Source organism: Pyxicephalus adspersus, chromosome 9 (genome assembly GCF_032062135.1).
Source record: "Pyxicephalus adspersus chromosome 9, UCB_Pads_2.0, whole genome shotgun sequence".
Classification (NCBI taxonomy): Eukaryota; Metazoa; Chordata; class Amphibia; order Anura; family Pyxicephalidae; genus Pyxicephalus; species Pyxicephalus adspersus.
In genome coordinates, this window is record NC_092866.1 from 29,052,181 (window position 1) to 29,077,575 (window position 25,395).

Below are 25,395 nucleotides of genomic sequence, written 5' to 3' on the forward strand. Positions count from 1 at the left end.
TCCCATTACGTCCCTTCCTCCTTCCTAGTTTTGATAATTGTTCTCAGAAAAATTATGGGATGTGGCATTAAGTAATCAGAAGGGATGCTTATTTTATTGTTTGTCATTTACCAAGAGTATATTATGGTCTTTGGGAAAAATGAGTACCTAAACATACCTGCTTGGGCTGAAAAAATACTTGCTTTTAGATTTGTTGTACAATTGGACATATATAAACATATTCATTTTTTTTTGTTTTTTATCATTATATTGTGTGTAAAGTTTGTGCTTACTTCTATATCATTTTGCTTTGAACAAATGCTGATGTGTTTATGCAGAGATAACTCCCAGCAGGTATGTTACCCCTCCTGCAGGCTTAACAGTCACACTTTAGGCTTGACGAAAACACTTTCACATCCCAACCTAAAAGTATCTGACTGCAACTTTTTTGCTACCATCGACCTGCACATCTTCAGTGGGTCAATTGCCCTTTCTGCTAGATTATATCCAGAATTCCACACTTACACACAGCCTTACCGGGGGAGTTCCTTATTATTGCAGAAGGAACAGAGTATATCCCTTCAGCAATGAATAAAATAGTATCTGCCTGTCCGCACTTAAATTAAATCAACTCTCCTTGCTCCTTTCCCGAGCGGAGGGTGGGGGGGGTCCTTGGATTCATTAAATGTCGGTAGTATGAATTAATTGGTGGTCAGCTAGTGATGGCATACAGTATATAACCGCCATTTCAACGTTAAAATTGCTGTTTGTCTGTTGGGACCATTTAAAGGATTGTTTAAGGATTTAAAAAGGTGTAACTGTCCTTTAAAGTAAGTCTGAACTTTGGATGGCTTTTCTTTCACACCCCTCCCTCCCTGCTGTACTCTATATGAATGCTGGGGATGTCTTTATGAGAAGGCTCTAACAGTGGGGAGGGAGGGCAGTCTGAGGTGAGCAGTGCAGTTCAGGCTCTGTGTCAGGGTTCAATTACCGAGATACCTTTGTACAAATTAGCAGTTCTTTTTCTTGTGCAGCACGTCATTCTCCTATGACAGGTGTGCTGTAGCTTTCCTGTCACTATAGTCTTGTAGTGCAATGTCTAAGCAATAATCTGCCATTTAATGTCTCATTAGCTTCAGTCACTTCTGTGTCACACTCAGTATATATATAAATAAGTATATGTTTAGCATTTTCATTGTTGGTAGATCATTTTGGCTTGGTCATTTTAAAAGTAGTTTGCAAACCAAAAAGTGTGGGCACCCCAGGTGTAGAGCGTCATCAGTAAATAAGTACAGGTTTTCGTTTAGATAAAAAAATTCTGCTTGGCAACACAAACTGCACTTCCCAACTTTCCAAAATGACAGACAAGGACAAATTTCTGCACAAACCATGTAGGTATAGGGCATGGCTCTGCCACACCACAGCTTATATTTCTAATAAGTAGATAGCATTATATTATAATCCTACTAATAATAATAATAAACCTATTATGTAACTATGTAGTAAGTACTTTTTCACCACTGCTTATGCTTTGTAAAAGCTTTGAAGATAAAGAGGGTAAACAACATTTTATTATATGAAATAAAAATAAATATTTGAGAAGGAAACTGGTCAGCCCCTTCCAATTACAAGTAAGAGCTCTCAGCCTGCAGTAGAATATGCTGACCGTATTTACTTCCTGATTACGCAGAAAGAGCAGGTCACGTGGTCTCTGTCACGCCCCTTCCTGGAGTATGGAAGTTTGAGCTCTTGTTCTTATAACTGTATGAATAGCAGATATTACCCGGTAGAACAAGCCAGGTGTTTACAAGGCGAAGTTACATAGGGGGTGATATACGTGTTTATTTTGCCTGGGAGAGACGATTCGCGTTATTTGAGCGAGGACAGTGCGGCCGCCATTTTGTTACTTCACACAGTGTGAGTGATCGTAGCAGTAGTGTCGCCTCATTCCTTGTCTCGTGCTAAACTCACCGGCGGCCGCCATGAAGGACACCGTGAAGATCTTTGTCGGTTACGTTGACGACCGCACTACGAAGGAGGAGTTGCAAGACTTGTTCGAAAAGTACGGCCCGGTGGTAGAATGCGCCGTCATGAAGCAATATGCCTTTGTCCACATGCGGGGCGCCGACCGAGCCAAGAAGGCCATCGAAGAATTGACCGGGCGGAAACTGCACGGGAAGAGGATAGTGGTGGAGCTGTCAAAGCCCAGGCCAAAGAACACCTGGAAGTTATTCGTGGACAATGTCAGCGCTGCCTGCGACGCTTCCGAACTTCGCGTCATGTTTGAGGTCTACGGAAAGGTGGTGGAGTGTGATGTGGTGAAAGGTAATAAAGGCGGCGAGGGGAATACTAGGTCGGCTTCCTGCTGGGTGAATGGAAAATGGCGGCCTTTGTGACCCGCCTCATCAGCCGGGAAATGGCATGTTAGGAATGGGACCGGCTCCTTTTATACCTCAGTATGCCCTCACTATATTTCCCATATTTGCTCATTCAGACTTCTGAAAGGCATTCGTGTGTGCTTTTTCTATTTTTTTCCTCATTTTTGCATTTACACATAGATTTGTTAGATATTACTGAAAATAATATACCTTTTTTTTGGAAGCAGATACTTTCCAATAGTGCACAGTTGGTATACCACATGTCACATAAATCTGCCCCATGCTGGTGATGTCATTACCTCACCACAGTGATCACAGCTGATTTTGGAGGTCTTCTATAATGGGGCCAAATCCTCCAAATGCTTCATCCTTACTAAAGCGGCCCCCAAATAAAACCCTACAGACTTGTCAAATCAAAATGTAGTCAGCAGCTGAAATCTGTCTGCCTTTTTTTAAAGAACATCTAAACCCCAGAACAAAAATATATTGCAGCTTGCCAGCCCTGAGATGTAATGGCTCTTAATGCTTTTTTTTTCTTTTTTTTTGCATCGTCATCTTCCAAAAATGAACCCTAACTTAGGGAAGTGGGGACTTGTTTGCTGAATTTCAGTAGTGGGCAGTAATTCGATAAATATACCCAATACAAGGTAGAAATATGGGAAAACCAGAGGGTTTATTACAGGGGTGTTGAAACTTTTTGCAAAGAGGGCCAATGATATTTGGGGGCCGACCACTAACCAGGGTTAGTGTGGGCGTGGTCTGTGCAGGTCCCGCATTGCACAGGCCCACCAGGATGACGTGAGGGATTCCCTGTGCACGGAGTCTTGTGTCAGTGCGGGCTGTGTACAGAATACATTCTAGGAATCAGAGTGAGCGTGGTTTGTGCGGGCCCTTCACAGCAAATGCCCACTATAATGACGTAGGGGATTCCCTGTCATGACAGAGGCAGCGGGCCGGTGGAAATCTGAACACGTGCCGCAACCAGCCTTCGGGACGGACTTTGGACACGCCTGGTTTATTAGGATATTACAAGGAAGACCTTGGAAGAATTAAGCCTCTTTAAAGATGGTTAACTTAGGAAGGAATGCATTTTTTCATTCACCTTTTGGTCAGGTTTTTCAGACGCAGTGCCTAAGAGTAGATATAAAATAATTTGCTGAAAAGAATGACAAATATTTTGACAGGTTAAGTTGCATACCTACCTAAACAGTGTTAACCTGTTTTGCCAATCGTTTTGGTTAAATTTACTTTATAAATTATTGCTTTTATATGAATTTTTAAAAGCATCTTACTGCATCCGTTTTTACATTTATGCTAAGTCTATATGGACTGTTTCGTTTTTTTAACACTTATAAAAGCACATATTGTTGGACATTTTTAAAAGCGTTTAAAGCAAGTCTAATAATGCTTATAAAAGCCTATGCTTATTATGGGCATTTATAAATGTTTTAAATGCCTAGAATCACTTACAAACACCTGTAAACTCTTCCATTTGTTTTCAATTAAATCATTTTTAATCATTTTGTAAATGATTTTAATTAAAGTGTTTATAGGCGGTAAAGGCATTTATAAGATTTTCAAGCAGGTAAATTTTAAAATGCAGCAAGACTTGTTCTCTCCAAATGGTGCTGCTCACAAACACTGGACTGGCCTATTGGAAATTTCCAACATGGGCGTTTAAGCGCTGGGGTTGTAGTCCATGTAGACTTAGCCTTCATTTAAGCGTTTGGTTTTACAAATTTTGAATGCATTTAAAAATACTTGTTCCATTAAATCTTTGTAAAACGAAACACACTGAAGCTTAAATAAAATGCAGAATTAGGAAAATACTTTTAGACTTTTTTATACTTTTAACTTTTATTTACATTTTAATGATATTCATCATTTCATTTTAATGTCTATAACATATTTTTTTCTCCCTCCCCCTGTGTACTACCTTAGACTATGCGTTCGTTCATATGGAAAAAGAAAGTGATGCTAGGGCAGCTATCCAGAATCTGAATGGAAAGGAGGTAAAAGGAAAACGGATTGACGTGCAGATGTCACATAAAATGTCAAGACCTGTGAGCACTAATGGTAGTGCTCATGGTGAACGCGCACGTAGGCCTCATGATATTTGTGAAGCCCCGCAGAGCCGCGCTGAGGCATACAATGGAAGGAGGGCAGCTGAAGCAGCCTATGCATCCTTTTCTCTAAAATCACCATATGAGCATTTTTCAGGTGATAATGCACGTTATGCTTTTGAAAGTAGAATGCGTCCACCTTCTCCACTTTATTATTCACGAGACAGAAGTCCCCTAAGAAGATCACCCACAAGGTCGCCCTATGGTCTTGCACAATCCACTGCTTCACTTGCATCAAAATTTCGTGCTCCAGCATCAGGCTATGGTTCTTTGCCATCTGCCTATGGGGATCAAACCACTTCTTCATCTCTGTCTGCTGCCTACGGTAGTCAGTCGTCGTCTTTATCCACTGCCTATGGAGCCCGGGCCAGCGCACTTTCATCTGCCTATGGCAGTCAAGGTGGAGATGACAACCAGCCCTCTGCTTACAGAACAGAAACACAACCTTCATTTGCCTCCCAAAGTTCTGAAGCTTATAGCACTCAAGGATCGTCTCTGTCTTCCAGTTATGGGTCCCATCTACCTTCAATGGCGCAATCTTACAGCTCTCAGACCCCGTCCAATCCGTATCAATCACATTCTGCCAGTTCCCCATATGCGCCGTCCACTGCACTGGCTAGTGCTGATCGTCCACCGCAGACTTCTGTCTATGACACCACTCAAATGGCTGGCCTTGGAATGCAGTCTGCTTACTTGTCTAGGTCTTCTCCAAAAGATGCGCCCATGTACGAGCGCACCCGTCTTTCACCGCCGCTAAGCTCTACTGACAGATACAAGAAGACGATGGACAGTTATAAAAGGTATGTTGGTTAACCACTGTGCAAACCCATAGTACTACAGGTATGCTCGTCTTGCTAAGTCAGGTATTCCTTGTAACAGAAAGTCGTAATCATGCTTCTGCTATGTCTGTGCTTTTAGGCGACAAATCTCCAGGCAGTACCCTACAACGTAATTCTCCCTGGATTTGGGTCTGCCCAATTTAACATCCATACAAGTCCTGGTTTTAGGGCAAAGTTTAAAGTAGTTCATCCTTATATGTTGTTTCTTTAAACATTTATTATATTTGCATGGGTTGCCTAATAGTTCAGTTATTCAATATTACATTTATGGTAAAGTACTTTATTCTTAAAAACTTTCATTTTGCTTAAGTAACAGATTAACATACAATGGTAAGATGAGTTATCTTGTGCTATGTCTAATTCTAGTGAAACTAGACAGGTTATGGCTCAGTATTTTCTTTCCACATGAAAAAATTATTGAACTTAGATCCAAAGTTCTTGGTCACAGACCGCAGTACACACACTCTGTTCCTTAACGCCCAGAAGTCATAAATTATTTATATATATTTACATAGACATAGTTCTCCCCAGTCTGTTTTTGGGGGCGGGCCGCCCACCTGCTGTGATTGTTCCGCCTGTCACATTTTCAGCAGCTCTGAGCGGACACCGGAGAGACTGCTCTGCTCGCTGTCCCTCCCTCTCTCAAAGCTGTACCGAGTCTTTTGAAAAAACAAATATAAAAAAAACCTAGCCCAGTGGGCGTGTGTGATGTCATTAGAGAATTGTGTATAAATGCTGCATGACACATTCCTCAGCCTTACAGCTCTCTGTGTATTAACCTTCATATCCCCTAAACTGTATGTCATAATGATTTGAAATTTTCAGGTTCCACAGGGAACACTTATAGTTAGCACCATTTACAATTTCAACACCCCAGCTTTTACAAATGTCATGATATGGGGATCAGAATTATAAAATCTTGTGAAAATACAACATTGGGGTTGCAGTATTAAAAGCAAATGCGCTTGGAGTCCTTAGTTAAAAATGCAAATTGGGGACCTCCAGGGCCACTTACTTAGAAAGGAGCATTGGGGAAGGGCCCCTAAATTTATACTTCTTTTAGAAATCTATAACGGTCATACTATGTTACCCCCTATCTGCTTCTCTTCTTTGAACCACAATTTCCCTAGAATGGTGGGATGTACAAAGCCGAAAATGTAGGTGCAGGGGGGGTGGACACTGTTTGATTATGTTCGTGAATCGTGTTTTTTGATGGGCAGACATTGTTGTAATGATGCCATGGTGATGAAAGTTTGGGGGGTGTTAGCCACAAGTTTCCCCCCACTTGCACGATGATTCTGTTTATCTGCACCTCTCGTTTCTAGAGAAATTAGGATTCAAGGTAGGGAAGCGGACAGTTTGATAGGCAGAGGTTTTTATGTTCTAATGATGCCATGCTAATGAAATTTTAGGGGTATATACATCTGTTCCCCAATTGCATCTACATTTTCAGTTTCCTGCACCTCCTCATTCCACATAAATTGGGGTTTAAAGAAAAGAAGTGGAAAGGGCAGCAAAGTATTACAAATATAGTTTGGTGAAAGGCAGGTAAAATATTTATGGAGCCCATCCCAATGCTTTTTGCTAAGGATGTAAGTGGCCCCGAGGGTCCTTAATTTGCATTTTCAGTTTTGGGCTCCTAGGTGCACTTTCTTATAAAACAGCAACCCAAATCTTCAATTTCCACAAGTTTTTAAACTCGTGATCCCCATATTTTAAAATTCTTGAAATTAAAAAAAAGATATGTTGGTTATTAATAGCTATGAGTCCCCTGTGTACCTAAAAAAAACTTTAGGTAATTACAACCAACAATTTAGGAGATGTAAAGGATTGAACACAATGAGTTGTTAGGCCGCAGAATCTGACAAGCAGACTTTACACACACAGCTATCAGACTCCGGACGGATAAATTTCACAGGCAGTTTTTGTTTTTGGCAAGGAAGAGAGGAGGCCACTAGCTATCCTGCCCCCATCTGTTATCACATGCATGATGCTCTGTGTTTCCTAGGTATAGCGCTAGGAAGTGACATCTGAAGTTAGGCTGAATTCACATTGGCAGTAAGGTGCATTTGCTGTGTTTACCCTTCACTTACCTCTCACCAGAAACCACTGCTGGTTGAAGAACTGCTAGGCCTGAAAAGCCCAGCACTTACCTCCTGTTACCAATCCCAGGTGCCCAGTAGTTGCAGTCATTTAGGAGGGGCATTTTTTTACTGCTAATGTGAACTAAGTCTAATTTGTTAAGCCACATTGATGACAATATTACACTACTACAAGGGATTATACTAATAAAATATGGAACTCTATTATTATTATTATTATTATTATTATTAAACAGGATTTATATAGCGCCAACATATTACGCAGCGCTGTACATTAAATAGGGATTGCAAATGACAGACTAATACAGACAGTGATACAGGAGGAGAGGACCCTGCCCCGAAGAGCTTACAATCTAGTAGACTCTAGGAAGTTGGATTAAAATACACAGCACTGGACTGTTGGGACATAATAAATATAAAATAAAAAAAAATGGAAAAATTGTACATTCTAACAAGCCAGGCATTAGAAAGTTGGATTGCTCTCCCATTTGGGCATGTCAATTTATGCATTTAAAGTGTACCTAAACTCAGAAATTTCACTTTACCTAAAAGGGTAGACAACCCTTTATGTAAGGTAAATATTCGGTTTGTTTATTTTTTTTAAGTGCAACACTGCAGTCAAGGAACCTTTTGGTGAAAAGGAAAAAAAATGCCAAACTTACGCATGATGAAATCGGTAAGTTTTTTTCTAAACTACATCACCCGATCTTGCACCTGCATCGGGTGACGTACGAAGAAGAACCCAGAATAGGCAAAGATGTTGGCGCTTGGGGACGGTTACCAGGACGACGACGCTGGACCCGATGGAAGACACCTCCAGACCGATCGACTGCTCTGCGGTATTGAAGGTGGATTTTTTTGTTTTGGCCACTTTTGAGATTACTTTTTTGCTTTACATTTTACTTTTGACCCCTACGTCACTACAGGACAAATAAGTATTTACTGAATACTTTGCAGGAAAAGCTTTCATCTAGTCTTTTAGTTTAGGGACAACTCTTTTATAGACTTGTGTAAATGAGTATTTGCTTTTTAAATTCTTGTTTTCTGCTGTTCAAAACCAACAAATTCAAAACCAAATTAGCGCAAGTGATAGGTTTATCATAGGAAAGTAATAGTAAAAAATTCATTCATAAAGTCATTTTTCCTGTAAGTCATAAACTTTTTTCCCTATCCCTATTTCATACATTTACACAGGATGCTTTTAGCATGTGTTGGCTAATGTCTTAAGTGATGTGAGCTGGCTAGTGTAATCGATTGACGTGGAGGAGGTAGGGGGTGCTTGTCAGATATTTAGAATCCTAGCTAAGCATTCCTTTATTAAATGTGTCTTTTGCTTGCCATGTCTGCATTTTTTACAAAGTCTCCTGTAGATTATTGGGGCTTTTTTTTTTTGTTAAACATTCAACCATTACCTACCCACACAGATTTTATCATCTCCACTCACTGATAGCTGATCAGCATCTCCTCATGATTATTCAATGTCTTCTACCTAAGGATTCCAGCCCACAGACAGTGTTAGACATGCCATTCAAAATACTGTGCAAGGCAATCTAAAATAGTGATTTCTTCATCTAAATGAAGCTCTGGTCTCCCGATGATAGATTTTGTATTAACACACACACACTCACACTTGAAATAAGTAAATATTTACTTTATCAGCCTCTCAATTCAGACATCCTTTTAACAAGATTGCATGTATAGTTATTTCTACTATGAAGTTTGTTTTGGCTTTATCGTATTTCTTTCCTCACTGACCTTTGCCTTTCAGTCAGCCATGTTTTTGCCCTCTTAACTTTCCTTTCACTCTCGGCTCTTCCATATATTTGTCCCTGTGTTATATACTGTGTGTTGCCAGGCGTGACTCCTCTAGGCATTCCTTGCATCTCAAGCTTATGTGGAAGACAAATGGGTAATTCTAAAAAAAAAAAGTAGCTGATAATACAGGAATGTTCTTGTTATGCTTGGTAAATTGCAAAATATCAGCATTACATTGTTCAGTTAAAAACGGGATTCACCAGGGCTCTGTTGCCATTTAAAATTAGGTGGGCGTTTTTTTCACCAGCCATATGCAGCTTAAATGTTCACTAGATTTGAAACAAACGAGCAGTTGTATTCTTGTATTGTTTATGCAAGCCTTTCTAGAACTTTTTAACTTGAAGGTACCCTTGAAATAAGTTTTAGACCTTCAGCAAACTCCAGTGATCTAAATGTCTTGGTTCACTAGATTGGTGATCATTGAGTGTCACTGATAACTAATCCGAGAGGTCCAAATTACTCATGACTCATGGTACCCCTAGTAACCTTTGGAGAAACCCTAGTTGAGAAAACTTATTTATAAAGTTTATGCTATACAGATTAGTGTTTTTAGGCTCCCAACAGAAAAGTACATTAACATTTTTAAATTTGAACTGCTGTTTTGAATAGAGAAAAAAAAAGAAATTAAATGATGTGGTCTTTATGCCTTCTCCACAATCTGTCCTTTCACTGGCCTGCTTCTATTCCTGTTGCAGCGCTATACCTCTCACCCCTTCCTTGTTGCTGTCCCAAATGACTGAACACCTTACACTGACCACTCCATAAATAAGCGTGCATGTTACCCGCAACCTAGTTCCCTACCCTGTTCTTTCCTTCAAATGAAAGCGTATGGTAAAGCTAAATTTTAGTTTGTTTTAGATTGCATATGGAAAGCTTAGCCACTCTTACAATGGGTGATGAACAAAAAAAAAAAAGAAAACAAAAACATGTCTTTTAACTTACCTCTTGTACAGTGTTGATGTGTTTCTTAATAAAATTTTAGCTGCATTTTTTTTACATTAAAACTCACCTTTGTGTTTCGACAGCAGGCTTGCTACTGAACGCCGTTATTCAGAATTAGCTGACGATCGTCGTTTAACACGGGAATCAAAGGATCCTTTCCGCCGATCGCCACCTAAATCTCAGGACTTTCGTCGCATGACTGAATCGCAGTCCGATTACTCTTCATATGCTTACAGTGATCTCATGAGAGGGTCTGCGCTATCTGGCTATCCACACCGTATGTAATACCATGATAGGGTATCTGGAAATGGTTTGCAAATTGATGAAAAATTTGAATTTCTAATTTGGACTTTTTTTTAATAACATTTTTGCTCATGCATTTAGATAACCATATTCACTGGTTGGTAAAAAGGTCACATAGACAAACTTACCTGCTAAAAGAAGAGTCATTATATTTATATTTCTAGTGGTTTAACATCAGCTCTTCTGGTCGCTACCCATACCCAACCATACAGATTGGTCTGTACCTATTTTCCTCAGTGGCCAAAATTGTGGTATTCATGCAGGGACTGGCAAGGTAGCAGCATTTAAACAAGCGGTTGGATAGGTAGGTACAGTAAAGTACATTTGTCAAGTACTTAATTCTATACATGAAACATCTGCTTTAGGACTCTGATATAACGTAGATTGACGGTGCCTCAGCTGAAATTGACAACGTAGTTGTCAGTTCAATCCCATGTTTCCAAATGACTAAATATGTTATGTTTCCACAGTCTTCTTGAAAAAATAAAGATTTTAGTTTTCTAAAGTTACTACACAATACTTTAACATTTAACCTGCTTAAAGGTATGCTATTGAATAGGCATTTTACCCTTCATTGCACAGCAGTTAAATTGAAGTACTATATATATATATATATATATATGACACAAATTATTGTTTGTGAATATTTCTCATGTTTTGCTTTCAATGGTAACTGGACATATACATTGAAGAATGCCAGATCTACAGGTATTGCAACAATAGGTCGGTATACTTGCATAACTTTGGTTTACAGTTCAACACAAGACTTGGGGTTAAATGTGAATTTACCTATCTGTTTCATGTGCAGTTTTTTTGTGCCTGGGGCATCTTAATGGAATTAGCCTAAATGAGAAGATTTAGGTCAGCAGACTGGAAGCAGTGCAGATGCATTTTTTTTGTTTTTTGCATGACATTATATCCGCTGTAAATGGCTTGACATTTTTTTTTCCTTGCAATTTTACATATACTTTTTTGGTCCGAAGATGCAGGATGCATCATTCAGTGTAATGATTTTGGTCTAGATGCCTGCAAGCTTTGAGCACTGGTATTTGATTCATCCAAATTTTTATGGGTGTACTGGGTAAGATCAGAGGCTTGCAGCACTGGTGTAAAACATTTATACTTTTAATATTTAAAACAAATGCAATGTTTTTTTTTAAATCTTTTCTTTGTAAATATAAAGCACTGCATCGATAGATTTAGGAATCGGGACCCCATCACTTCAATTTTATGTTATGTATTGTGTTGTGTGTTACATATTGTGGAGCACAGGACAGGATTAAATATTACAGTTTCTATACAAATATTACCTAGTTTTCATATTACATGTTTGGATTCTTTTTTTGCATGTGTTTGTAACTAATAAAATGCACCTTTTTGTATTTTTGGTAAAGAAAAAATAAAATGTTTAATTTCTGTATTAAATTACATTTAGGTTCCTGATTCATTTATTTATATCATTGTAAATGACAAATATGGTTAGTAAATATTGGCAGTTTTTTAATACATAGTCTATCTTTATCTTAATCTTCTCCCAACTTTGTGCATCTAATAATTAAAGCTGAACTCTGCCAGTGAGAACGGCCAACTGCTCATGCATAGGATGATGGAGAGTTGCAAAGACAGGAGGCTTGTGAAGGAGGAGCACAGACACAGGACTGTGCTGCAGTGTGTGTTTTTTTTATTTTTTTTTCCTCCTCCCCCCTTTTTTTGTCTTAACATACAGTGCAGGATTGCCAGACATCCTGATTAGGATGTCTAAGGTTATAAATTTGTGTTTCCTTTAAAGTACATGAAAACCATTTTACAGTATATCATAAACAGGTAAGTTTCCCTACCTCCAAAGACTTATTTAAATGAATAGATCAATGGGGTTGTCCAGTCCTTAAAGACACCGGGGGAACACATTTTTTGTTGAGTTAGATCTTACACTTGTTTTTTACTAAATTTTGGGTGGTGAATACAGAAATGACCCAAGTTTTTTGCTATCACATCCAGTTTTTACATTACAGGGTACCCTTTATTTTTGTCAAAAAACAAAAATTTTACATACAATAAAAAAAATGAAATAACTTGAATGTACTTTTTATTTACATTTATTTTGTTCATACAAAGGATTTATTGTTACTCTGACATTTTTTTTTACAGTAAAACATTTGAAAGTTAATTCGGTAAGCGGTTAAGGTAAAACTTTACACTTTGACGAGGCGGTGCTGAGAAGTTCCTGGCTTTGCCCAGAAAGAAGAGAGCTGGAGTTATGAAATAACACATTCTACTCATTCCCCACTGAGACTGATGCACTTGGTACAATGTAGTTGCAGCTTTCCTACACATCAAAAGAAAGTCCTTTGGTTGGGCCGCAAACCAGCTCTATGAGCATCTTTGACATCAGAAATGTCCTCAAGACAATGGCCTTTCAGATGTTTCTTCCAGAACAGATAATAGTCCGAAGGGGCCAGGTCAGGTGAGTAGGGTGAATGGTGGACCAATTGGAAACCCAGGGTGTTCAATTTGGCAGCCACAACGTTGAAAGTGTGCGCAGGTGCTTTGTCCTGCAAAAAAAGGTTTCTTTTGGTCAACCTCCATGGCGTTTCGTCTTAATTGCCTCCTTCAGCTGGTCCAGGTGGTTAGCTGTCCGGTGATACTAGAGTCCTGAGGTAGGTAGTCCACCAACAAAATACCGTCTTTATTATTTTTTTGACAAATTTCTGGGTTCGGAACTTCTTTAGCCATGGGGACCCGCTTTGGCGCTATTCCTTTGACTGTTCGTTGGTTTAAGGATCATACCCTGTTTCCCCGATTATAAGGCACTGTCTTATATTTTTTGTTACCGGTAATTAAGTGTAGGGATCTCCGTTAGGGCAGGGATCAGCAGCGTGCTTCCTGGTTCAGAATCGCGGGGGCGCGTGTGCCGGCTTTTTACTTTCAGTTTGGCTCTGCACTGCAGCCAGGATGAGACGCGCTGCAGCCAGCATCAAGGAGACACACACAGGATCGGATATCGGGGGATGTCTTATTCACGGGTGAGTGTCTTATTTTAATTATTTTTTCAAAAAGCGGGGGTGGCTTATTTAATGGGGATGACTTAAAATCGGGAAACACGGTAGATGTGGAGCCAGGTTTCATCCTCTGTCACTAACCTAGCCAAAAATTCCTGTACAGCTTCAAAATGAGCCAAAACAGCTTTGGATGCTTCAACTTGTTCCTTCTTCTGATCACTGTTCAAACATTTTGGCACCCACTTTGCTGAAAGCTTGCGCATGTCTAGGATAGTGGTGATAACAAACCCAACACGCTCCTGTGAGATGTCAAGTTTCTGGGCTATCTTTTTTGCGGATATTCACTGGTTCTCAATAATCAGCTCATGGACAGCATCACAGGTTGCCAGGATCAGTTGAGGTTGGGGGGCGCCCACTGCGGGGCTCATCTTCAACAGTGAAATGCCCAGTCTTGAAACGAGATATCCAGGTTTTGACAGTGTTGTAGGAAGGACAATTCTCCCCCAGTGTTTGTGACATCTCAGTGTGAATGTCTTTTGCTGACTTTCCCTGGAGAAACAAAAACTTCATGACAGCCTGTAACTCCAACGACGTAAAACTTGCTTGTGCCTCTGCCATCACAGCTTCTCACTAAAAGAAAAAACAGTTTTAAGAATTGCAAAGACCTAATATTTGCACAGTTACACATTAAGATAATAGGCTATCATATGCCCCACACTTAATTTTTCTACTTCATCTGGAAGGGGGCTAACCCAGGAACTTTTCAGCACCCCCTCGTAGCTTTTCCTGGAGTGTTCAGTGTTCGGATAATCCCGCTGGATGCTCCAACAATAGTCAGCCATCATATGTACATCCTATCTACCCTGATACTGTCCTTGTATGACCTTCAAATCTTGTTGGAATCGTTCACCTTGCTCATCACTGACTGCACCAAGGTTTTACGGGAAGTTAGAAAGATGGCTATGCAGAAAATGCACCTTGATGCTCATATTGCTACCAAGCATTTTGTAGCTCTCCAATAGTTTCTGGACATGTTCTGTGTAATTATTTGCTCCTGTGTTTCTAAGAATGTCTGTGACAATGGCTTTGAATAATAACCAAACATACTTTTCGACTTCTGACATTGTGCTGATGAAATGTTCATCTTTGATGAGCTGCTGAATCTGTGGACTATTTTTACAAATGACAGGCTAGGAAATGCGAAAATGAGGTACTTGAAACAGTCTTTCAGTTGACAAAGCTTTAACTAACTGCTTTATCAGACCCAGTTTCATGTGCAGAGACGGGAATATAAAATTCTTTCTATCAACAAGATATACTGTTTATTTACATTTCTTTTGTTCATACAAGGGATTTATTGTTACTCTTGACATTTTTGAGACATTTGAAAGTTAATTCAGTAGGCGGTTAAGGTAAAAATTTACACTTTGACAAGGCGGTGCTGAGAAGTTCCTGGCTTTGCCCAGAAAGAAGAGAGCCAGAGTTATGAAATAACACATTTATTCAACTCATTCCCCACTAAGACTGATGCACTTGGTACAGCCTAGTTGCAGCTTTTCTAGACTTCAAAAAAAAGTTTGGGCCGCAAACCAGCTCTCTGAGCATCCTTGACATCAGAAATGTCCTCAAAACAATGCCCCTTCAGGTCAGGTGAGTAGGGGGGATGGTGGACCAATTGGAAACCCAGGGTGTTCAATTTGGCAGCCACAACGTTGGAAGTGTGCGCAGGTGCATTGTCTTGCAAAAAAAGGATCCCTTTGGTCAACTTTCCACAGCGTTTGTCGTTTGTCTTAATGGCCTCCTTCAGCTGGTCCAGGTGGTTAGCATAATACTGCACAGATAACAGGGATACTTGGTATATCCCTGTTGCTGACCAAGAAGGAAGCATACCATTTTAGGGTCAACACAGATTACCCAATTGTGTTGATGATATTGCAACAACTCAATGACTCTATGTCTGCATATTCTTCACAAGGACAAACTGAATGGCCAATGTGGACTGACCCAAATATATTGCCATTGTGAAGGAGGACACACTTTAAGCTCCGCTTTGAGCTATCGATGAAAAGTCGCCATTCATTTGAGGTATAGATTGGAATTCCTAATTCCTCTATTAAATTAGGTATGTTATGGCAATACACAAAGCCACTGTCAGTTCTAAAGTACTGCAGAAATGCAATTTTTCAGGTTCAAAAGTATGATACCTTTGTTCCTTTTTTAAGCAAGTTTTTCTCACTCATTCTTGATGCTAGGAGTTCTGGAACCTTCTTTGATAGTCCCAATTCACGTACCAAATCACTCAACTCATGCTGATCAAATCACTTACGAGCAGAGTCCTCTTCAATTTCAAACTCTTCATTATTGTTGTCACCTAGTTCATCACCATAATCATGTTCTTCAAGAGTGGGTAGTGTAACGAAAACCGGCACTGGGATTTCATCTGAATGAGCCACTGGGCCTATAGCCGATGGTAGACTAGGATACTATGTTACATTTATTTTTCTTGTTATATCCTGAAGTTTTCACTATACAAAAATAACAGTCACCCAAATGATCTGGCTCTCGCCAAACTATAGGTATACCAAATGACATCTTATCACGTGTTCCCTTTGTCCACATCCGTAAACCCTTGACACACTGTTTGCACACCTTATGAGGGGCCCAAGACTTATCTTGATCACCAAGATCAACTTTGAAATATGCCAAATAGGCTTGCTCTACAAATGTTCTGATGTTCGCACTTTGACTGGGAATAGTGAAACTGCCACAGATAGACAAATGATCCAGGATTGTTTAGGCACTTACGACAAAAAACAGCAGACCCAGACCAGTAGAAAAATAAAAGTTGCTTATTCACGAAGTAGAGCAGCGCACAACCTCTGACCACACTGACTTGTGGCACTGGCGTGTAAATCAATAGTTTATACAATTCCAAGCTACAGTAATTTCATTAATATAGGCAGTAGAGAAAAAACTGATTTGACAGAAGAAAACTAACTGCACTTTCAGAATCAGCATACCTATTTTAGTATAAATAAGCTTAAAAATTCAAGTCAACAAAAAATATACCCTAAATTGTTCTCCAGTGATATTTAACAGAAATTGTTAAATTTCACTGTGCATTGTGTTTGTTTCAATCCTTTAGAGACCGCATAGTGTAATATTTAGTGTCAGACAAACTTGTGATGTTACCGTATTTTTCGGACCATAAGACGCACTTTTTTTGGGGTACACCACTAATAACCTTAGACCATTCAGAGTATGAATCATTATTTACAACTCTCTGGATGTGATCTTTAAGCCAGTACTCTATCCTATTACAGATTGACTTTTCTAAACCTATCGACCCTAACTTGCATATTAACCGTCTGTGGGGTACAGTGTCAAATGCTTTAGCAAGTCCAAGTACACTATATCAACTGCTATTCCACTGTCTACCTGTGTACTTACTTCCTCATAAAAAGAGACTAAATTTGTTTGACAACTTCTGTCTTTCTTGAAGCCATGCTGACTATCACTTATAATGTTATTTTCAAGCAGAAACTTCTCTATGTGGCTCTTTATTAAACCCTCCAAGACCTTTCCAACTATGGACGTTAAACTAATGGGTCTGTAGTTACCTGGTAATGACTTTGCTCCCTTGATGAAGATAGGAACCACGTTGGCCTTACGCCAATCCATCAGTACCTTGCCAGTGACTAAAGAGTCTCTAAAAATTAGAAATAATGGCTTTGAAATAACTGAGCTGAGCTCTTTGAGGACACGTGGATGTAATCCATCAGGTCCTGGTGCTTTGTCAACCTTAATTTTTCCCAGCTGTTTCTCAATCATATCAATTATAAGCCATTGCGACTCATTGAAGGCAGTGACATTGCTATTGTGAATTTGAACTTGAGCTCTGCCATTTTCCTTCGTGTACACAGAGCTAAAAAAAAGTGTTTAGTAAATCTGCCTTGTCGTTATCCTCAGTTACCAACCTAGCGACATCCTTTAAGGGGCCTACATGCTCAGATGTGATCTTTTTGCTATTAATATATTTGAAACAATTTTTGGGGTTTGCCTTACTTTCCTTTGCAATCTGTCTTTCATTTTGAAGTTTTGCACATTTTATCTCCTTTTTTACATTTTTGTTATATTCTTTATAGGTTTCAAATGATGAAGGTTATCCTTCATTTTTATATTTATATAAATGCCTCTTTTCTTGTTCCTTATGGCTTTTTTAACATCAGCTGTGAGCCAAAGAGGTTTTAATTTTGGCCTCTTAAATTTATTACCCATTGGAATATATTTTTCAGTTTGCTTTTGACTTGAAACATTCCCATTTCTGTTCTGTCTTCTTTGAGGACAATATTGTCTCCCAGTCCAAGTCACAGAAAACCGCCCTTAATAATGGAAAATTTGCTCTCTTAAAATTTAATGTTTTTATCTTTCCTGTTTTTGCTTCCTGTGTACAGCTAACATTAAATGAAATCATATTATGGTTACTGCTACCCAGACTCTCTTTTATATGCACATTTGTTATAAGTTCTGCATTGCTAGAAAGAACTAGGTCCAGCAGAGTAAAATTTCTAGTTGAGGCTTCTATAAACTGTACCATAAAGTTATCTTGTAATAAATTCACAAATTTCCTCCCTTTTTCTGTTCCTGTAGTGCCATTACTCCAGTCAATGTCAGGGTAGTTGAAATCTCCCATGATTAAAACACTTCCTTCTTCCTTAGCACTGGCGGACCTATAGCAGACTCCAGTCATTAATTGTGAGTTATTCAACCCCATATTTAACTCCACCCATAACGCCTCAACCTCATCCCTTGTTCCCTCCGCAATTTCTTCTTTCACATTCACTTTCAGATCACTTCTCACATACAGACAGACACCACCACCCTTTCGTTTGACTCTGTCTTTACAAAAGAGAGTATCGCCAGGAATATTGACAGCCCAGTCACACGAAGAACAAAGCCAGGATTCAGCAATGCCAACTAGATCATAATTTTCTTCACTCATTAAGGCTTCCAACTCCCGTATCTTGTTTGCTAGACTTCTAGCATTGGTAAACAGGCTATTTAAACCATTTACCATCCTTGTTTGCCAAATCATTTTACTAAATCAAGCACTGCACAATCCAATGTTTGTTTGTAACATGGGAAGCTCCTTACAATTATCCATAATCCTCCCCCCAACTATCCCCAATCCACCCTCCACTAGTGTCTGACCCCTGACTAACCTTTCTGCCACCTTTGACTGTCCCCCTCCCCCCCTCTGTCCTAGTTTAAATATCCCTCCACCATCCCCCTAAGTCTTTCCCCTGGCACAGCAGACCCCCTTTCATTTAGGTGTAAACCATCTCTGGCATACAGGTTGTACCCCAATGAAAAGTCAGCCCAGTGCTCTATGAACCCAAACCCTTCCCTTCTACACCAGACTTAAGCCATGCATTTAGCTGCCTAAGCTCTTTCAGCCTTTCCTGTGTTGTGCATGGCACAGGCAATATTCCAGAAAATATAGCCTTGGAGGTCCTTTTCTTCAACTTGAAACCTAGTTCCCTAAACTGATTTTTAAGGAATCTCCATCTTCCATTTATATTGCCATTGGTTCCAACATGGACCAAGACAGTTGGGTCCTGTCCAGCCCCTCCCAGTAGTTTGTCCACTTGGTCCATCACAGGCTGAACCCTGGCACCAGGGAGAAAGCAAACCATTCGCTTGAAGGGATCCGGGCGACAAACTTTTCTATCAGTCCTCCTGATGATAGAATCCCCTATGATAACCAATTTTCTTTTCCTTCCTGCGTTTCCCTCCCCACCACTACTAGATGTGCTGGTCTCCCGGCTGTTAGGGGTAGCAGTAACATCTAGAGTTGCCACCACTGAGTCTCCCACCTGCACATCTTCACATAACTTTGCAAACATGTTGGGGTGCTCAAACCCAGGGCTGGCCTTCCTTTTCTGGGTGCCCCTACCACTCCCTCTAGTTACATTAACCCAACTCCCTACATGCTCATCCTGATTAACCTCTCCACCCTCCACTTCTAAGCCATTAACTGCCTGCTGAGTGAGCAGGAGACCCCTCCCAAGGTGATCCAGTGATTTCAGTGTTGCAATGCGCTTCTCCAGCTCTCCAATGCAAGATACCAGAAAAGCGACTTGCACACATCACAAGCGAAACAGTGAGCAAAAACTGATGTGAGAGGATGAACAACACACAGCCTGCATAGATAGATAGACATTAGTCTTTTCAAGCCTAAAGTGTGTGTAGAGGTGTTTGTTTTTGTTAGGTATGTACGAAGTAGTAAACTTCCTCAATTTTTGTCAAAAAATTTCAAGTTTGGCCCCTGACTTGGTCTATGTTTTTAATTTTGGACCTCTGTGTATTTGAGTTTGACACCCCTGCTCTAGCACAAGAAGGATTCCTACATTGACTCATATGACCTCCATTAGTAGCAGATATAAGGGGCTGGGCAATAAGGTTGTTCTTGGTGGTATAAAACACTCAAAAATCATTTTTCCTGTCAGTTGATGCACATGATGTTACAAATATTTTGGTCACTGAAGCCCTTTTCAGACAAAATAGTTACACAAAAAAGTACTCTATCATGGGTGAACCTGGGTGATCCAGCACACCTGGAATGGATTTTTAGAAATCATTTGCTATTATTTGGCAAATATTTTCAATCCTAGACCAGATCGATTCCATGTATGGAATATGAAGTACAGTGTAATGGTGACAGTTCATACAACCATTATTATTATTGTTACTATTAATATTAACCACTCGGCCGTTTAACCCGACCTTGGTTTGGGGTAAAAGCACTTGCAAAAAGTGTTAAACCCAAACTTTTCTCAGGTGGGTAAACAAACATTATATTGCAATCTGATTGTCATACATTGTATGACAATGGGATAACAATTGAAAGAATTTACTTACCCGGTCCCCGTAGCTCCTCCGGACACGTCCGTCCTCTTCAGTCTTTCCCCGGCGAGTGCAGTGACGATGTCCGGGGTTTTCTCGGTGATGTCGCTGCAAGTGTCGGTGCGGGAAATTCAAATAACTTTGTATTGAACTCAATACAAAAAAAGCTGTATTGAGTCCAATACAAAGAAATCTTTATATAATATATATATAATTGTATTATACAGGTAAGTGGGGATGTGAAAAATCTCGGGGTTAACCATCCTTGCAATTTTTTTTTGCCCGAGCGAAGGTCGGGCTTAACGGCAAGGAGGTTAAATACCACATTGCAATCAATATTATTAAAGCTAAATTGTAAGTAGTCCAAGTATAAACAGATCTGGGGCTACAGCACCAAAGCTTGGTGTGTGTGTTTGTTCAACCAAATTTGCTTTACATATGACTGAGACTGCACTGTGAGTGCACCTGTCATCTTTGTACAGCGCTGTGCTATATGTCAGAGCTTTATTTGGATGAATTGCATGGAGACAACCAAACCTGCTATGTTCCACCATCACTAGGAAACGCATCAACACATTTCAACCAAACTTGCTAAATATATGACTCAGACTCATGTGAGTGCACCGCTGATCACTAGGAAATGCATGGAGACATTTCAACCAAACTTGCTATACATATGACTCTGACTCATGTGAGTGCACCGCTCATCTTTGTACAGCGCTGTGCTATATATCAGAGCTATATTTGTATGTATGTATGTATCTATATATATATATATATATATATATATACACATAAAATTGTATGTATGTATGTGTGTGTATGTTCCACCATCACTCGAAAACGCATAGAGACATGTCAACCACACTTGCCATACATATGACTGACACTCATGTGAGTGCACCAGTCATCTTTATACAGCCCTGTGTCAGAGCTATATTTGGATGTGTGTTTGTCATCACAAACACATGGAAATGCATGGAGACATTTCAACCAAACATATGACACCGCTGATTTTTGTACAGCGCTGTGGTATATGTTTGAGGTATATAAATGTATAATAATAGTGTGTGACTGTGGGGGGACATTAGAAAGTACACACTATAGTATATGTCAGAGCTATATAAATCTTTATATATAAAATCGGATGTATGTATGTATGTGTGTATGTATGTTCCACCATCACTTGAAAACGCATGGTGACATTTCAACCAAATACATATGAAATTCATGTGAGTGCACCTGTTATCTTTGTACAGCGCTGTGCTATATGTCAGAGCTATATTTGGATGAAACGCATTGAGACATCTCAACCAAACTTGCTATGTTCCACCATCACTAGGAAACACATGAACACATTTCAACCAAACTTGCTATACATACAGTATGTGAGTGAGTGCAACAGTCATTTTTGTGCAGCGCTGGGGGACATTATAGAGTGTCAGCTCCTCTGTACAGAGACTGATAGGACTGGTACAGTGATCTCTGTACAGCTTGATGGTATATGTCAAAGCTATAAAAATTTATAATGATAGTGAGTGACTGTGAGGGGACATTAGAATGTCAGCTCCTCTGTATAGAGAGTGATAATACTGGCTCAGTGATCTCTGTACAGCATTACGGTAAAATGTCAAAGCTATATAAATGTATAATATTAGTGTGTGACTGTTGGGGAACATTAGAGTGTCAGTTCCTCTGTACAAAGACTGATAGGACTGGCTTAGTGTTCTCTGTACAGCTCTATGGTATATGTCAGAGCTTTATAAATGTATATTAGTAGTGTGTGACTGTGGGGGGACATTAGAGTGTCAGCTCATCAGCCCAAATACTGATGGGACTGGCTCAATGTTCTCTGTACAGCAGTGCGGTATATGGCAGAGCTATATAAATGTATAACAATAGTGTGTGACTGTGGAAGGACATTAGAGTGTCAGCTCCTCTGTACAGAGACTGATGGGACTGGCTCAGTGTTCTCTGTACAGCACTGCGGTATATTTCAGAGCTATATAAATATATAATAATAGTGTATGACTGTGAGGAGACATTAGAGTGTCAGCTCCTCTGTACAGAAACTGATGGGACCTGCTCAGTGTTCTCTGTACAGTACTATGGTATATGTCAGAGCTTTTTAAATGTATAATAGTAGTGTGTAACTGTGGGGGGGACATTAGAGTTTCACTATCTCAGCCCAGATACTGATGGGACTGGCTCAGTGTTCTCTTTACAGCACTGCGGTATATGTCAGAACTATATAAATGTATAATATTAGTGTGTGACTGTGAGAGGACAATAAAGTGTCAGCTCCTCTGTACAGAGACTGATAGGACTGGCACAATGATCTCTGTACATCAATATGGTATATGTCAGAGCTATACAATTGTATAATAATAGTGAGTGACTGTAAGGGGACATTAGAATGTCAGCTCCTCTGTACAGAGACTGATGGAACTGGCTCAGTGTTCTCTGTACAGCACTATAGTATATGTCACAGCTATATAAATGTATAATAATAGTGTGTGACTGTGAGGGGACATTAGAGTGTCAGCTCCTCTGTACAGAGACTGATGGGACTGGCTCAGTGATCTCTGTACAGCATTGCGGTATATGTCAGAGCTATATAAATGTATAATATTAGTGTGTGACTGTGGGGGGACATTGGAATGTCAGCTCCTCTGTACAGAGACTGATGGGTCTAGCGCAGTGTTTCAATGTACAGCACTATGGTATATGTCAGAGCTATATAAATCTTTATATATATATATAATTGGATTTATGTATGTATAAGTGTATGTATGTATGTATGTGTGTATGTATGTTCCACCATCACTCGAAAACGCATGGGGATATTTCAACCAAACTTGCCATACATTTGACTGAGACCCAAGTGAGTGCACCAGTCATCTTTGTACAGTGCTGTGCTATATGTCGGAGCTATATTTGGGTGTATGTCATCACTCGGAAACGCATCAAGACATTTAAACCAAAATTGCTAGACATACGACTCATGTGAATGCACCGCTGATCTTTGTACAGCACTTTGGTATATGTCAGAGCTATATTTGGTGATCACTAGGAACTGCATGGAGACATTTCAACCAATCTTGCTATTTTCCACCATCACTCGGTAACACATAGAGACATTTAAACCAAACTTGCTGGACATATGACACCGCTGATATTTGTACAGCACTGTGGTATATGTCAGAGGTATATAAATGTATAATAGGGTTTGACTGTGGGGGACAATAGAGTGAGTGTCAGCTCTTCTGTACAGACTGATGGGTCTAGCTCAGTGTTTCATTGTACAGCACTATGGTATATGTCAGAACTATATAAATCTATGAATATAACATTGGATGTATGTATATGTATGTATGTCATCACTAGGAAACCTATCAAGACATTTAAACCAAACTTTCTAGACATATGACTCAGACCCGTGTGAGTGCACTGCTGATCTTTGTACAGCACTGTGCTATGTCAGAGGTATATTTGCATGTATGTATGCATGTGTGTATGTATTGCTCAGTGACAGTGTGCCTTTTGCTTATATTTTTACATACTTTTTTTGGACTCTTTTACAAATTTCTGGCCTGTTATAATTATACCTTCGAGAAAACGTAAGACAATTGGTCTAGTGCAACCAAAGGCAAAAAAAATGAAACAACACCGTAGACAAGAAAATCACTATACCTTTATTTTATTCCTTTTCCTGTATAATGTAAGATCGCAATAAATAAATACCTGGGTAACCCTGGGTTATCAGATAGTAAAATAATGAAAGCCCACCAAAGGAATCCTAAATATGAACTGCAGCTGGCCCTCCGCTACATTGAAATATCACCGCTACTACAATTCCCAGCATCACTTGCATCTATAGACCAGCGGTCTCTGTTCCTAAGCATGGCCCCACATTGGACTGTTTTGTAGACACAAATAATGAAGAGGGAGTTTTAGCAGCAGGCCACTCAAAAGATTTAGCTCTACATTGGCCGCGTCTGGCATTTCCAGCACTCCCCTCAGCTGTACTTTTCCTTGCTACTCCAAGGCATGGACTTAAATGGTTGGATTTTCATAAAATAATATTGTTATTAATATTGTAAGCCTATGCAAAAAGGTTACCATTGAAATTTAAGAAGGCTACAAACAGAGAAAGAGGCATAAGATTTTTTCTTAAATAAGAAAAAAAAAACATTATGCCTCTTCCTCTATTATAGGCTTGTTCCAGATTGAATGTGAAGCAAAACCTCTCTGTTTCCATATGAAAAGGGTTTTATATCTAATGAGAAGGAAAAATTTCCTCATTTTTTTCAATAAATTTCAAGGTTGGCCCACGACTTTGTCTAAGTTTTTAATTTTGGTCCTCTGTGTGTTTGAGTTTGACACCCCTGATGTAAATTAACTTTTGTCCTTTTTCAACCCTAACAAAACTGTTTGAAAAACCCACATTTTTTGATCCGCAAAACTTCAGAACATTAAAATTAGATTTCATAAAAACAATAGAAAGCAGCCAGTGTCAGGACAGTACGTAAATGCTGCAAAAAGAAACAAGGCAGGTTATATTCTACAATGTAAGATAGACACTGTAGCCACAAATGTTGTTCTTTGTATAGGAGGGAGAAACCCAGCAGGTATTACCCTGCAAATAAACATTAGAATGTATTATGAAACAGAAAATGGTCCAAAAATATTATTTGGCTGAACAATATGTAGGAAGTTGTTTCAGGCTGTGATATAAGAAAGTATTAACCAGGCAGGTTTTATCTTTCTATATTATTATAGTGTGATATCTGAAAAACAATACCTACACATATTTTAGAGAATCCTTTAGGACTCAAAGCAGAAATTTCAACAAAAATAGAAAAATAACATTTTTATTGTGCTGCATCACTGAATAAGTCACAAACTCTATTGCCTAACGGAACTCGGTGAAACAAACAACATTATTCTGTATCATCTGCTTTAGGAGTTTTGCACTTATTGGTAAACCACCACTGGTTCATTTATAT

The 25,395-nt window shown here is 39.4% G+C and overlaps 2 protein-coding genes across 7 annotated transcripts in view; one reads left to right on the forward strand and one right to left on the reverse strand.

Annotated features, from left to right (window-relative positions):
* LOC140338723 (RNA-binding protein 4B-like) overlaps positions 1-25,395 on the reverse strand; it is a 75,891-nt gene that overhangs the window by 48,676 nt on the left and 1,820 nt on the right. The gene's annotated exons all lie outside the window — the stretch shown is intronic.
* On the forward strand, positions 1,574-11,911 carry LOC140338722 (RNA-binding protein 14-like). 4 transcript variants are annotated; one of them, XM_072423033.1, is made up of 3 exons: positions 1,574-2,304; positions 4,299-5,280; positions 10,262-11,911. In XM_072423033.1, exons 1-3 carry the CDS (start codon positions 1,962-1,964, stop codon positions 10,461-10,463), a joined length of 1,527 nt encoding a protein of 508 aa, XP_072279134.1. In that variant the 5' UTR covers positions 1,574-1,961; the 3' UTR covers positions 10,464-11,911. The 4 variants fall into 4 exon arrangements, with proteins under 4 accessions (XP_072279134.1, XP_072279135.1, XP_072279137.1 ...); XM_072423034.1 differs by having other exon boundaries at positions 10,265-11,911; XM_072423036.1 differs by lacking the exon at positions 4,299-5,280 and having other exon boundaries at positions 1,578-2,304; positions 10,265-10,440.